The 15,158-nt window shown below is 49.3% G+C and overlaps 1 protein-coding gene across 12 annotated transcripts in view; it reads right to left on the reverse strand.

Moving 5' to 3' along the window:
• The window catches only part of MTMR1 (myotubularin related protein 1), a 55,514-nt gene that overhangs the window by 14,233 nt on the left and 26,123 nt on the right, over positions 1 to 15,158 (reverse strand). For all 12 annotated transcript variants that reach the window (XM_081808107.1, XM_081808108.1, XM_081808110.1 and 9 more), the window contains 6 exons: positions 13,906 to 14,007; positions 13,514 to 13,597; positions 12,543 to 12,692; positions 11,466 to 11,654; positions 1,296 to 1,481; positions 668 to 874 (listed from right to left, as the gene is read on the reverse strand). In XM_081808107.1, coding sequence (XP_081664233.1) covers positions 668 to 874; positions 1,296 to 1,481; positions 11,466 to 11,654; positions 12,543 to 12,692; positions 13,514 to 13,597; positions 13,906 to 14,007 — 918 coding nt within the window. The remainder of the gene's footprint in view (positions 1 to 667; positions 875 to 1,295; positions 1,482 to 11,465; positions 11,655 to 12,542; positions 12,693 to 13,513; positions 13,598 to 13,905; positions 14,008 to 15,158) is intronic.

The following is a 15,158-nucleotide window of genomic DNA, read 5'->3' on the forward strand; positions in this document are numbered from 1 at the left end:
AGCAGCATTATTCACAAGAGCCAACTGGTGGGAATAATCCAAGGGTCCATCAACAGAAATGGATAAACAAAGGGAATACTGCTCAGGTATAAAAAGGAATTAAGTTTTTATATATGCTATGATATGCATAAACCTTAAAAACAGTGTGTTTAGTGAAATAAGCCAGTCACAGAAAGACAAATATTATATGATTCCACTTACAGGAGGCACCTAGAACAGGCAAACCGAGAAAGACAGAAAGCTGGTTAGTGATTGTCAGGGGCTGGAGGAGGGGGAGATGAGGAGGGACTACTTAACGGGTACAGGGTTTCCTTTTGGGGGTGAAGAAATGTTCTGGAACTAGACAGAACCAGTGTTTGCACAACATTGTGAATGTACTAAATGTCACTGAACTGTATGCCTTAAGATGGCTAATTCTGTTATATGAATTTTACCTCATTTATTAAAAAAAACAACATACCTACACTAAAAAAATTTTTAAAAAACAGAGTGCCCTACCAAAAACATACCATGCTGAGGTCCATGGTATTCTATTATGCTGACTCAGGTCTGATACAGAGCAGAAAGCCCACACGTGTGTGTGTGTGTGTGTGTGTGTGTTGTGTGATACACACATGCATAGGAGAGAACAAAACAGCCAAGAATGTACCTCACAGTCTCAGCTTACCAGCGCAAACCTATGTCCGAAGCTTATCCACTCCTTCTCTATGAGAGCCTCGAACCCTTTAATGGTGCGGTAGTAACTGTCCAACATCAGCATAGCCAGAGACGTCAGCTGGGCTGTTCGGTCCCAACCATCGCTGCAGTGAACCACCACCGAAGTTTTCCCACATTCTATCTTATCAGCAATCCTTACTGCCCCAGCAAGAAGCATCTTCAGGAAAAGAAGGCACATTAGAGCAGGCTACGTTTAATTTCTAGGACAGCAAAAAATAGTTCTGTGGAGAATGTTAAGAAGTTCAGGTCAATAAACCAAACAATGCAATCAAGTGAGGATCACTCAGAAACAGTAGCGCTGGGGGTGGGGAACACACCCAACACTAAGAAAAATGATGACAGTAAATGCAGTCATTTATTACGGGGCCACAAAGTACATTCCAAACCTGATCTGATGCAAGCAGTATCCCTCAACAAAGACCACAGTCTGAATGTTGCCTGTGGAAACTATGAGAGCCTAGAATACTGCAAAGATGTGCTTCTTTACAGTGCTGAGAAACCACGTGGAGACACAGATTTATGGCAGGTACACAGAGAAATCTTAACCAGAAAGCATGTCAAGGACCAGCTCTCTTTACCCTTATATACTCCAGCCAGTGTGTCCCATCCACGTTGGAGAGCCACCGTGCCTCATCTATCGAAGGGTACACAATCTCTTTCAATTTACGCAGGGATTCTCTCATCACGTGGATGTTGTGGATCTCCAAGAACACGAGCTCCGCGTTGGGGTAAGCACTTTCACTTTCGAACCCTCCACCCTTGGCCTGTGAAAAACAAAAGACAGAACAGCACTGCATCTGAGTTCATACTTCGATTGTTTCTAGTGTTATCAGAAAGAGACCGTTAAGGAAGCAACAAGGCCATCTGTGTATAATAAACCTCCTCCAGGTGAATCCCCTGGCTGCTGGCACAAAGTACCACAAACTAAGCGGCTTAAAACAATAGAAATGTCCTCTCACAGTGCTGGAGCCAAAAATCAAGGTACCGGCAGGGCCATGCTCCCTGAGAAGCCCCTTGGGGAGGATCCTTCTTTGCTTCTTCCAGCTTCTGGTAGCCCCAGGTGGTCCTGGTTTACAGACACATGACTCAAATCTCTGCCTCATCATCACATGGCCTTCACCTCGTGTCTGTCTCTTCTCTTCTTCTAAGGACCCCAGTCAGACTGGATTACGGCCCACCCGAATTCAATAGGACCTCATCTTAACTTGATTACATTTATAAAGACCTCATTTCAAAATGAGGCCACATTCACAGGTACTGGGAGTTAGATATTTGGCATATTTTTTGTGCAGACACAATTCAACCCATAACAACTGTCCTGCACCCATCATCAGTTTTTAAACCATTAACAACTGGATCTTACTCAAGGCGAGTTAATTTTTAAAGGTTCTGTCTGTTAGTGCCATCTGTCTGAACAGAAAAAGTTGTACTACCACAAAAATTTCTGTATAATAAAACTATTTGTAAATCCCAAACAAGGAGGTTTACGCAATTTAAGTAAAATAAAATGCAAATGAAACAAAAACAGGGACTATGGCTGACCCGTTGGTAATCTCCTAACAAAATCTGGTCTATAATTAGCTTCTATTTTGTGAAGGTCAACATTCAGAACCCATCCGTGATGAGAACGTAGACAAACTGAAACCCGGATATGCTGCTGGTGGGGATTCAAACTGTGCAGTCCCTGTGGGAAACAGTTTGGGGGCTCCTCAGATTTAAGCCCAGGATTACCACGTGACTCAGCCATTCCATGCCCACTGAACTGAAGACAGGTACTCGAACAAAAACTTGTCCATGAAAGATCACAGCAGCACTATTCGCCACAGCCAAAAAGTGGAAGCAACCCACTTGCCCAGCAGTGGAGGAATGGACAAACAAAATGTGCTCTCTCCATACAATGGGACTTTAGGCAGTCAGACGAAGGTAAGAAGTGCTGGTACATACTGCAACATGAGTGAACCTTAAAAACGTCACACTGAGGCCCCAGAGACTACATGTTGTATGATTCCATTTATATGAAAGGTCCAGAACAAGGAAATCTATACAGACAGAAAGTAAATTAGTGGTTGACAGGAGCTGGGGGGCGGGGGGGGGGGGGGGACAATGGGCAGCAACTGCCAATGGGCACAGGGTTTCTATTTGGGGCTATGAAAGCATTCTGGAGTTAGAGGGGATTGTTGCACAACATTGTGAATATACCAGAAGTCACTGAATCGTAAACTCTGGGACAGTTAAAATAGCCAGATTAATGTTATATGAATTTTATCTCCAAAGACATAATAAATGCATCGTGAACCCAAAGACCACACCCTTCATTTCGTCTCCAACCACTTAGGGTGTGGATATTAATGCCCTGAGCTAAATACTGGGGTGACAAGTGGAGACCCTGGTCCTCAAGGCATTCACAATCTGGCAGGGCAGGCGGGTGAGGAGAGGGACGTGTGCAGCGCAGGGGGGCAAGTCCTTTGCTGCAGGAGAGCACGGGGTGTGCTGGGGGCACGTGGCCAGGCCCGGGAGGCTGCCAGGGGGACAGAAGAGACGTCCACGCTGAGAACACAAGTCAGGAAAGCTTTGCCGTGGGGAGGAAGGTCAAGAACACAGGGCAGAGGGGCCGTGGTGTGTAGATGCCCAGAGATGGGCGAGGACGCGGCTCCCCGAGAGGCAGGCAAGCAGCTGAGCTGAGAGCACGCCACGGCGGTGGCGAGAGCAGTGGGAGAGGTGGCCAGAGGGCGGCCTGGGGCTGGACGGCGCAGGCACGGGGAGAGGGTCAGACTTGCACTGTGGCAGACCACTGGCTGTGCTGGGCAGAAGGGCCTGGAGGAAGGTGGGACCTCCCGCAGGGAGACCAGCTCGGAGATGGGCACTCATCTGGCTGAGGGAATCGTGGCGGAGGCAGCAGGGCAGAGAGACGCAGCAGACTGGAGATCTTGAAGGGGCAAGACACGATGGCTGACTGGGGCGATGGAAGCAGGAAGCCCATGAGGAGGCAGTGACGCCCAGGATTCTAGGCCGGGCACCCCAAGAGTCAGTGGTATCCTTTCCTGAGACCAGACTATTACAGAAGGAACACAGTGTTCAGCTTTCAGCATAGTGAGCGCAAGGTGCCTGTGAGAAATGTAAGCAGAAAGGTCTGCAGGCAGCGGTCTGCAGCTCAGAAGACAGGTCTCAGCTGTGGCGTCCGACACGAAGTCACTGGCCTACGGAGGATGTTGGAGGACAGAGGTCTGGCACACCGTGCTCAAGGTCAGCAGGTAAGCCAGGAGAGAAGCGGAGCCTGGGAGCCTGAGAAAGGCCAGCGTTTAAGGCACAGAAAGCAAAGGAGACTGAGAAGAGCTGCCAGAAACTAGAGGAAGAAGAAAAAAAGGAAAAGAGTATTTTGAAAAGGAAAAAGTACTAAACTACCAAAAGCTTGAGAAGTCGAGGAAAAGAACTGAAAAATACACATTGGATTTGGTGACCGCACCACGAACGGTCTGGGCAGAGCCGGGGACGGGAGCTCGCTTCACAGGCCTAGGAGGCGAGCGGCCGGTCGTGCGCACCCCGCGTCTCAGGGCGAGAGCTGCTCCCAGAAGCCCGTCTGTAAAGGGCAGGAGAACAACAGCGCCAGCTGGAAGGGGACGGTGACAGTGGCTGGAGAGGCAGCTTATTCGTGCAGATGGGAAAGACTTCATGGCAGAGTCGGTAGAGGACAGAGAGGAGGCCACTCGGCCTCCGTTAACAGGAGGCTTCTGTGGACGGCAGTACAAGGCAGCTTCCAGGTCTGGTGGCAGGAGGCTTGGTGAGGCCTCTGCACAAAGGCAAGGTCAGCTGCTGAGGATGAAGGGGGTGGGGCAGGGTTGTACATTAGAAAAAAAAAGTCATAAAGGGGCTGAAGTGGCCTCTGGGGAGCCTGGGGGTGGGGAGGAGGGACTTCCAAGCATCACTGAGGGCCCAGCTGAGGCTGGAGAATTCCAGCATGAATCTGGAGTGGCTCCAGCCTGCACATTGTGAGCCTTTCATTCTCATGGAACATTCAGCAGTCTGGGGCACTGGCAGGAGAACAGAACTGGGCCAGGTGGGGGTGCCAAAGGGCTACTGAGCCAAGGTGTTGGCTGGCGGACATTAGGCAGGACAGTCTAAGGAGGCTGGGCCAGGCAGGAGCATAGGAATACGGGCAGGGCCGAGAGGGAGCTGGGGGCGGGGGCACTGGGGCCTGGGCCCCCATGCACAGAGGACAGGCCACAGAGCGACCTGGACAAGAGGCCGAGTCCGAGAGCCCAGGCTACATCTAAGAACTCAGCAGGGAAGTAGTTCCAGGGAAGACTGGGCTGCATGCGGCTAGAAGCCGGTTACCCGGGCGTAGGAGCAGGGGCTAAGCAAGTGGCTAATGTGCCTGACAGGAAAACAAGAATGTCCGTGTATTTGGATACCAGCTACACTTCAGGTTATTTCACAGAATTCTAGGAGATGCTTTAACTTCAGTGAAACACTTTGTAACACCCACTACAGACAAAGCAGTCTCGAGCACAGTCCTGCCTCCATGACAGAATTATATTTTCATAAAAACCACTGAAGCATCCAATGAAGATGCTGCTGACAAAGGAAGTAACAACACAGCAGAGGGGTGAAAGGCACAGACTTTGGTGGCAGGGAAAAAGGGTTTGTAATCCCAGCTCTGCCACCCAAATAGTTATGGTGCCCTCACCTCTCTACACCCCAACCTTCCCACCTGTAAGACTTTCAAAGGGCCGCTGTGCAGATTAAATGCTAATTAAGTAAAATCAGTTTTCTTAATTAATGCTAATCCATGCAAGGCTTGGTGCCTTCCCTGCCCCAAGATCGTCAAGCGCAGGGCAGGATTACCTCGCCGAGCACCTCCCACGTTTGTAGCCCTGCGCCAGGCAGAGGAGCCGGGCCCAGCCCCTGCCTGCCGGAGCCCCGGGGCCCGGGGCAGCTGCTCTGTGAGGTGGTGCGCTGGGCTCGAGCTCATCCAGGCCTTCAGCACAGAGGAAGCCCGTGCTAAGGAGGAGCACCAGGAGAAGGTGTTTAAAGGCAATTTGTTGCCCAGGAACTGATCACTAAAGATACAAATAAGACAAATGACAATCCGGAAATGAGGTTATGGAAGTAAACAGATTCGCAGAGAACAGGCCTCTGGAGGTCTTGAGACAGAAGGGGAAGGAGGGTGAGAGGAGGCCCCCACCTGTACCCCAGAAGGAACAGGGGGAGGGGGTCCAGAGCGTTCTGGAATACAAGACTTTGCTGGCCAGACCTCTCTGTATGGGGGCAAAGCAGGGTTCTGGAGAGAAGCCGGAGATGTGGGGACACTGTTCCCTGCTAGCCCACAAGGCCCCAAGAATAAGCCGACAGCAGTGGCGGCGGGGCCATCCCCAACCCTCGTGGGAAAAAGAAGCCCGAACACCCCCAGGGAGCAGCCGGCTGAAGGACGGACTCAGGTTTCCCTGATTTCACACAGCTGTTCTGCGCTTGGGGCAGGCCTGCCAGGCCATCCGCCCATCAGTCTGCCAGTCTTCAGCAGCAGGGGGAGGTTCCCAGGTGAGAGAATGGGAGCCTCCTAGAGGGTGGACAACTCCCAAGGGCCAGAGGTACAAAGTGGCAGGGCAGGATGCCCACGCCCTCAGAATCCAAAGTCCACACACCTCTCCTGTAGTGGACTACATATTTTCGTCCCCACCAAATTCATGTGTTGAAGCCCTAATCCTTAAAAAGATGATGTCAGAAGATGCGGCCTTTGGGAGGGGATGAGGTCAGGAGGGTGGAGCCCTCATGATGGCATTAGTGCCCTTATAAGAAGAGACAGAAGACAGTGGGCCTCATTTTGCTCTCGGCAGTGTGAAGACACGGTGAGAAGGTGGCCATCTACGAGCCAGGCAGTGGGCTATCACCTGACACGGGATCTGCTGTTACCGTGACGTTGGACTTCCCAGCATCCAGAGCTATGAGAAATAAGTGTCTGTTGTTCATAGGCCACCCAGCCTCCGATATTCTGTTGGAGCAGCCCGAGCTAAGACACCTCTCCCACCCAGTTCTCCCACTGGATGCTCCTCTTCTCCTGACATCGAGGACCTCTCCCTCCCTCTTTGGGGTCTCCCCCCTCCACTTGAAGCACCCCTTCCTCCCATGGGTTCCTCTCCGGCCTTCCACAGATGGCTCAGGTGGCTTGGACTCCTTTGGTGGCCTTGCCCCTGCCCGCCCCCAGCCTGCAACCACCACCCAGCATGCCACCGTGAGATTGGGCCCCAATCTCAGCCTCCAACCTGACCTTTCTCTGAGCTCCAGAGCCTTATCTTCCCCACTCAGGCTCCTCAAATGCAACCTTTAAAGCTAAGTTCCTTCCCTCCATGTTTCACTTTCTCAAGAAACAATCTGACTGAAAACCCTTTGGTGCCATCACACTGGCTCCATAATGGAGTCCGGACTTTTGAGTTCCCATACCATGCCACTTGCCATCAGGCCCCCTACATGGCGACTGTCCATGGAGAGAGGAACCTGACCCACCAGCCAGCCCCTCATTCCAGTCATGGAGCAGCTGTTATGTAATCGCTGGGTTCCAGGGACCCTCAGAGTAGTCCCTGCCACTTGGCGCCGAGGGCCCGGTGGCTGGACGTGCACTGAATGAGGAGCACCACCACACAGGGAGACCTCCGCTCATCTGGAAAGACGTGCCCGAGGAAGAGACACTGACATGTCATCTCAAGGATGGGGGAATGCTTAGCTCTGGGGGCAAAGGCTCAGAGATGCCACCGGGACGTGCTACAGGAACAGAAAGAAGCATCCCACAGTTGGGACATGGGCCTGGGAGCTGCAGAGACAGGAAGGAAGGGCCCGGGGGTGGAGAGCTTCAGAGGCCCCGTTCAGGAACTAGATGTCACTGCCTCAAGGCACTGAGGGTGTGCGCAGAGGTAGACGTTTAGAAGGTCATTCCGGCCATGATGTGGAGACTGGACTGAAGGGAGCCTCTACAAAACACTAGCAAACTGAATCTAGCAGTCTATTAAGGAGATTATCCACCAGGACCCAGTGGGATTTATTCCGGGAATGTAAGGGGGTTGTAGGAGCTTCCTAGGGCCGCAGTAACAAAGTACCACAAGCTAGGGGGGCTTAAAACAACAGACTTGATCCCTCACAGTTCTGGAGGCTACGAGTCCGAGACCAGTGTGTCTGGTAGGCTTGGCTCCTTCTGGGGGCTTGGAGGGAGACTCTGTCGCGTGCCCCACTCCTGGCTTCCGGTGGCGGCTGGCAAGCGTTGGTGCGGCTCGTGCAGCCTGCCATCTTCCCTACATGACCTTCTAAGGGCGCCAGGCACCGGATTGAGGGCCCACCCTACTCCACTATGACCTCCTCTTCACTAATTACATCTGCTAAGACCCTATTTCTGAATAAGGTCATATTCTGAAGTTCCAGATGAACACGAATTTCTGGGAGACACTATTCGACCCACTACAGTGGTCAATATACAAAAATCAGTCAGTGGAATACATCACATTAACAGACTGAAGGAAAAAAGAAACACAGGATCATCTCAACTGATACAGAAAAGGCCTTCGAACATCTAATACCCTTTCATGGTAAAACCACTCAGAAAACTAACAAGAGAAAGGAATTTCCTTAGCCTGACAAGGGCACCTATGAAAAACCCACAGCTAATATACCCAATGGTGAAAAACTGAAAGCTTTTCCCCTAAGATTAGGAACAAGACAAGGATGACTGCTTTCACTGCTTCTACTCAACATGGTACTAGAGGTTCTTGCCAGGAAATTAGGCAAAACGAAGAAATAAAAGGCATCCAGATTGGAAAGGAAGAAGTAAAGGATCTCTCCTTGCAGATGAGATGGTAATATATATAGAAGAGCTAACAGGGACTTGTTTGGTTCCTAGACATAACAGCACTACAAACAAAATCATTCCAGACATGCAGTTCGGTGTCCTGCTTCTGCCTCTTCCACATGAGTTCACACACAAAGAACTGCCCTTGCTCTGTAGGGTGTTTAGAAGGCTGCTTCTGTGAATGCAGCTCTTCTCACGCTTCTTACTTCTGTGGGATAGTCCTGCAGTGGTGACAGGAAGTACGCAGGGAAGTGGAAAGACTGACGGGGTTAATGACCCACCAGCTGTGGGAGCATGGGGAACTAATTGAGAATGACTCCCCATGGTAGGCTGAAAAACACTCCCCCACCCAAAGAGATCTACATCAGATCCCTGGTGATTGTGAATGTGACATTTTTTGGAAAAAGGGTCTTTGCAGAGGTCATCGAGTCAAGGATCTTGAGATGAAGAGACCATTCTGGATTACCTAGGGAAAGCCCTAAACGCCATCACAAGTATCCCTAGAAGAGAGAAGAGGGAAGACACAGACACGTAGAGAAGGCCACATGAAGGCAGAGGGAGAGATCTGCACGCCATGGCTACGCGCACAGAGCAGCCAACAGGAGCTGGAAGGGGCAAGGAACAGATTCTCCCCTGAAGCCCGTAGAAGGAGCACAGCTTGGGCAGATCTCAGATTTCTGGCCTCCCAAACTGTGAGAGAATCAATTTGTGTTATTTTAAGCCACCTAGTTTGTGCTAATTTGTACAGGAAACTCCTATCCTGCCCATGTCCTTCCCCGCCCTGTTCCTCTGCCGGTCTTCCTCATCTCCGTGACTGGCACCACCAGTCACCCCCCAGGCCAGACCACCGGGGTGGCGAGCTTATGAGCATCACGTGCTGCGGCCGTGATGCGCATTCTTCTCAGGTGTCATCCTGGTACATCTCTACGCCACACGCTGTCACCTTCCATCTTACAGACCTAAGGCTTATGGAGAGGTCAATAACCTGCTCAGGGTGTGACAGAGCAGCAAGGGAAGACCTTGGAGGGAAACCCAGGCGAAACTGGTTGCCAAGCGCAGGGTTCTCACTGCCCCGCCTCTCAGGCCGAGTTGGATACACGGAGGTCGTTACATGGGAGACAGCTGAACAGAGATGTCAACGTGACAATGGGACAGACATTCTGCCTCGCCTTCAGGAGGGATCAGAGTGAGATGGAAACCCGGGTATCAAATTCAACATACAGAGAGTGTCTGGAGTCGTGGCATTGGAGGAGACAGCCTGGGGAGATGGTGCAAAGTAGAAAAGAGGAGCCCGGATGGAGTTCAAGGAGCACCACGATTTGGAGGTTGCGGAGAGGGGAGGAACCAGTGAAGGAGACTGAGCTGGCCAGGTCAGAGAGAGGGACCCAGGCAGCGAGATGTCATGACGGTCACGCGGACAGAGCAGCTCACACTGAGCTCAGGACCGATGACAGCTACCACGAACCAAATGCTTTCTCCGGGACAGGCCCTGTCCTGGGCCCTGTACAGTACTTCCAGGAAGCAGACATACTGTCGCTCTCACTTGAGAGGCGAGGCACTTGTGGTCTGGACAGATGAAGTCATGGCCCAGGGTCATGAGGCAAGTAACCAGGCCCCTTCTACTCTCCGAGCATACTCTATGTTCCTCCATGGCACACTGCGTGGCCACGTGGCAGATCGCGTGACTGTTGCTCAGTGTGTCCCTCCCCAGTGCCTAGCAAGCCGTGACACATGGCAAGCACCCAGGGACTGAGGGGAAATGGCATGTCCGGTGGCTTGTGTGCTCTCTGAAGCGGAAGGTAATGGCTTCTCTCCAGAGTGAGACAGGGGCGGTAGGAGGTTGGCTTTTTGGAGATTTTGCTCAACGATGGAATAATCACCATGGAAAGAAGAGGCCCAAGCTGCCAAGAGAAACAGACTCCCAGGCACTGCTAGGGGGACACGGGCTGGGCGTGGGGTTGGTGACCGCACCCTTACACATCTTGCCATTCTTGTGAGTGATGTGCTCTGGCACGCTGTTAGATGCCCGTGCCCGTCTCTTCCTGCTCACCATCCACAGCCAGCCCTAATGCCGCCTCCCCCCAGCCTCACCAGCAAGGCTGGCCAGGCCCTCTCCGGGCTCCCCCCACACGCCGAGCTGACCCCTCCTATAACAGAGCACCTCACCGTATCTGTCTTGGTATTTCCCCCAGCACCTGCCCCTAGTAGGTGCGCATTACATGTCTGTGACCCAAGTGTCATTTTACAAGTAAGCATGAGATGGGAAGGGCTGCCGCCACCTTCCTGATCTCTGAAATGACTCACAGAGAGGGCCAAGTCCTCTGCCAGATGCACGCCTGCAGGACCACTGTCAGAAAGGCAATAGAAATGACGCAGTTCAGAGCTTTTCCTACTTGGAGAGCAGGTGCTGGAGGCGTGGCCTCTTAGCTGTGGCTGGGTGTGAAGGATCCCGTCCCCTCCACCTAGCGGGGCTAAACGGGAGCGGTCTGTGGATGACACTCCTGCATGTGATTTATGGCAACTTTGTACACGTGCCTGGTTTCACACAGGTGACTCCGTTCTAACAGAGCTTCAGACCAGATACGAATTAATCAAGTTATCTCCATAGTTCACGGGTTAAATGGACTCCCAAGGGCCTCATGATCATTTCATTAAAAGTCTTACTTGATTCTTTAGGTGATAATCCTCTTTCTGGGTCTTTGCTTAATTAATTCAGCAGCCAGGATGGTGGAGAAGCAATGAGAGAGACGCTGCACAAAGCCCCACAAGCTATATAACGGTGAGGAACAGCTGGGAGCTACTCAGAAAGACCCCACCTTCAGGTGGGGAGGAACTCCGCAGTCTAACTGAACTGCATAACAACCTACGGCCACCACGTAACAAAAGAGCCACTGTTTCTGTAACGTTACTGAGAACGTACCTTGTTGGTATCAGCGACACTGTTTTGTCGGGCATCGAAGATGATAAGTTTGTGAGACTGTGCGTTAGCATCCATTATCGTTTGCAAGTATTTTTCATCTTCTTTGCAGCGTTTATCATTGGGACCCACAAGTGGCTGGCTGCAACGGGTAATCGTTGCCTGACTTTCTGGATGAATCCACGATAACACCTAGTGTTTGTAAGCAACAAACATTAGTACGGTTCCTAAAACAGTATGTGCCCTGATTGCCAGGCAGTAAAAAGAAGTTGTCTTTTCAAGCAAGGCTTCTTCTGCATGTTTTCCTCGAAGGTGAGGGCTGAAACCAATGACAGCATGATAGTGGCTCTGGAACTCTCTGGGTCAGGTGGAAAGAAGTCTGACTAGATAAGCTCCAAAAATCCCCTTCCACCTCTCAAATTCTATGACTCTAAGGACAACAGAAACGAAGTCAAACTGACTAATGTCAAGCCTCACTCCTATTTGAATGACTCGTTTTATTTTGTCTCCTAATTTAAAAACATCTTTGTATCTTCACGATCACATATGTGGCAGAATGAGGGCAAAGTGAAGACAGTGTCTTATGAGATCTAAAGCTAGGCCCCCAAACCTCCAGTTTTCCTCAGGTAGCCAGGAGACTCCGGATTATATCCGACCACAAACTCTAGGCTCAAAGACGCTCACTCCCTCCTTGGTTATAGTGAGAGTGTCATGGGTGGACATGTTATGTTCAAAGTCATCAAACTGCACATGTGCAGTTACACCTCAATAAAGCTGTTTAAAACACTTCAGCCCCTGCCGGCCCCTATGTTGGCTTGGGTAAGGGTGCAGCATTCCACTCAGCGTCTAAGAGAGTGTCTTTGCTCTAAGATGGCTTGACGAACCCAGCGAAGGATGCTGTTAATGCAACAGTATGCTCTTTCTTGCTACGCCTTTGTTAGTCTCCACAGCCTATTGAGGGTGTTAGGCTTATTTTTTCACTTTCTACTTTGTTCACTAGTTTTTTTCTGTCTTGTTTCGTTCCATATTAGATCTAATACAGTCTGTGTTTATGCCTGAGTGATGATGTTTATTACTTACCGGGACTCTGCCTTTTGCTCGAAAGGCTGCCACTTTTGAAAGGTCAGCATCTTTCACACTAGTTGGCACGACAATGACAGCAGGGTAGGTGTCACAGAGCTCATAGTTACTGTTCACTTTGGATATTTTCCAGCTCTCATTTGGCAAGCCCTGCAGGGTGTCAGAGCAAACTTTTGCATTTTCAAAAAGTACTAAGTGTGAACCACATCCATTTCTTATTTTCTCCGAAAAATCCATTCATAATTTGTTGTTCACTGCTACTTAGAAGTTTAAATATATGATTATCTAACATAACCCATTTCTTACCTATTTTTAAAAATGTAATGAATCAGAATTTCCAAACATTTTAAAATGGTAAAAATTACATACTAGAATCCCAATCCTGTACACTTCTTGCTGTGTTTTCTATAAAGAATGAGCATGGTATTGCTTTTGAAAAACCCATGAACGTTCTTTAGGGACACAGAAACGTTTTACAAACATCTACAGTAAGTAATATAAATCACCATACCAAATATACAGTGGACACAAAGATTAAATGTCATCAAAACAGTATCTTACTGGAATATCTTGAACCTGACAATGCACTGAAGACTTTCTAGGCACAGGAACACCATACCAGACTGATGTAGTCATGCCATACACTTAATCTAAGTGAAGCCATTGGTTTTGGTCCTTACCCATCAACTCATTACCAGAATATCTAATAAGAACCATCTGGCCGATTCGCTTTTTAAACCCAGTGCTAGTACTCCACTTGCCTTCTGGAAAAAGGCTGACTAGCAGCAGCGTCAAAGGTCTGGCATCGGGCGAACGGGGCATCCCAGGGATGAAGAACCTACAAGCTAGGTAAGTTATACCAACGCACAACTTGTTTCAAACGGTTTTTTTCTCCACTAAATTTCTAACCTGTTAGAAAAGAGAAAGATGCTCAACCCATTATTTTTGGCTTGATAAGGACCATATTTTACCTGTCTCTTATATTCAGATACAGGATCATAAACTTTCCACCCATTCGTTGGAAATTTTTCTTTGTAGTTGAATGCAAAGAGTGTCTGGATACAAAAATCACAAAAATACACATGTCAGTTTTTCTTTGCTATATCATATACCCAATAGTAAAGCTTTTCATTCAGCTATGAGCTAAATATATTAAGATTTCTATTCTAACCTGTAAATTTGGAAGCAACACATTGGCACTTTCCTTAATCATTACATAGAACTGACAAATTTTAAATATCCTAATATTAGTCACAAACAGAGAAAAGAGATAAAGGAAACCTCTGGAAAAAAGGAATAATTAAACATGACTTTTTGGACCTCCCCCCAACACACATGCAAAGGTGTATTTTGGTGTACTTGCCTGCCCATTGGAAAGAGGAAATGCAAGTTTGTTGAGGTTTTCAAATATCCCAAGTTTACTCTGTTCTTCCTGCTTATAAGCAAGTCGCAAGTTCCTCATATCCTATTAAACAATTAGCAAAACTCATTTATTGAACATTTATTGAGTATCTATGAGTCAGACACCATGCTATAAAGAGATAAACAAAATATTTGTATTCATTTCTCACGTGATAGATTACTTCTACTAACAAAAGACAACAAAAGCACCTCCAACAAGGTAACAGCCATTGAAGAAACTGGAACAAAGGGGACATGTTGGGGAAAGAACTCATCAGATGGAAGCAAGAAGAAGGTTAGTACCTGGAAGATGTGCCTTCAGGTCCTGTGCACTGACTGCTAAAGGTGTGCCACAGAATCAGCTGCGAGCATTAAGCTGCCCAAAGAGCCGACTGCAGATTTTGCATCATCCATAAAATAGAAATGCGACAGGGGTTTCTCCCTGCGCTCACAGCAAGGACTCTGTATCACATCGAGACTATGTCCCTCAGTGCGCTCCTTACAGAAATTACGATGCTGTTTCCCAGAATGTTTCTTAAACGCCCCACCATGAAAGCTGCTGGCTGAGCCCGTGGGAGTGCTCCCAGTGAGGTGGCTCTGATTTCTCCCCAGCACTGGTTTGAGCAGGGCCCCCTGACCTTTTTAAACCTACGCCGTTAAACACAAAAGTCTCATTCTTCTTAACATGACATGAAATTTGAAGATAAATATGACCACAAACAGATTAAAGTAAGAGCAATTCGGGAAGTGGCAAAGTTATTGTTGCAATATTATTTATAACAGAGAAGAATGGAAATGACTGAAATGCCCATCGATAGAGGCTGGTGCACTGAGGAGCTGTGGGAAACCAGCAGCAGTTCTGCACTGATACCAAGGAGTTCTAAGACACACCGTTAACGGGGAAAGAGGGGGCAGATGGGCTATGTAATACACTACCATCTACGTTTGTAAAGACCACACGGACACGCCTGTGCGCCCACCTACTGGGACTGGAACAAGGTGGCTAGGGGGTTGGGTGGCCAGAGACTTACTCTTCCCTACACACCCCTTTTGTACCTTCTGAATTGTGTACCACCTGTTAAAAGAAACCAAACCTTACGCCCTGCAAGGCTCTCAGGTAGGAGCTGAGGGGGCTGGGGACATGGCCCTGGCATGCTAGGCTGGAAAACATTTTGAAGCAGCTATCGGCAAATCTCACCCTGGCCATGAAAACAG

Source organism: Leptonychotes weddellii, chromosome X (assembly GCF_054177405.1).
Source record: "Leptonychotes weddellii isolate Sample4059 chromosome X, ASM5417740v2, whole genome shotgun sequence".
NCBI classification, from domain to species: domain Eukaryota; kingdom Metazoa; phylum Chordata; class Mammalia; order Carnivora; family Phocidae; genus Leptonychotes; species Leptonychotes weddellii.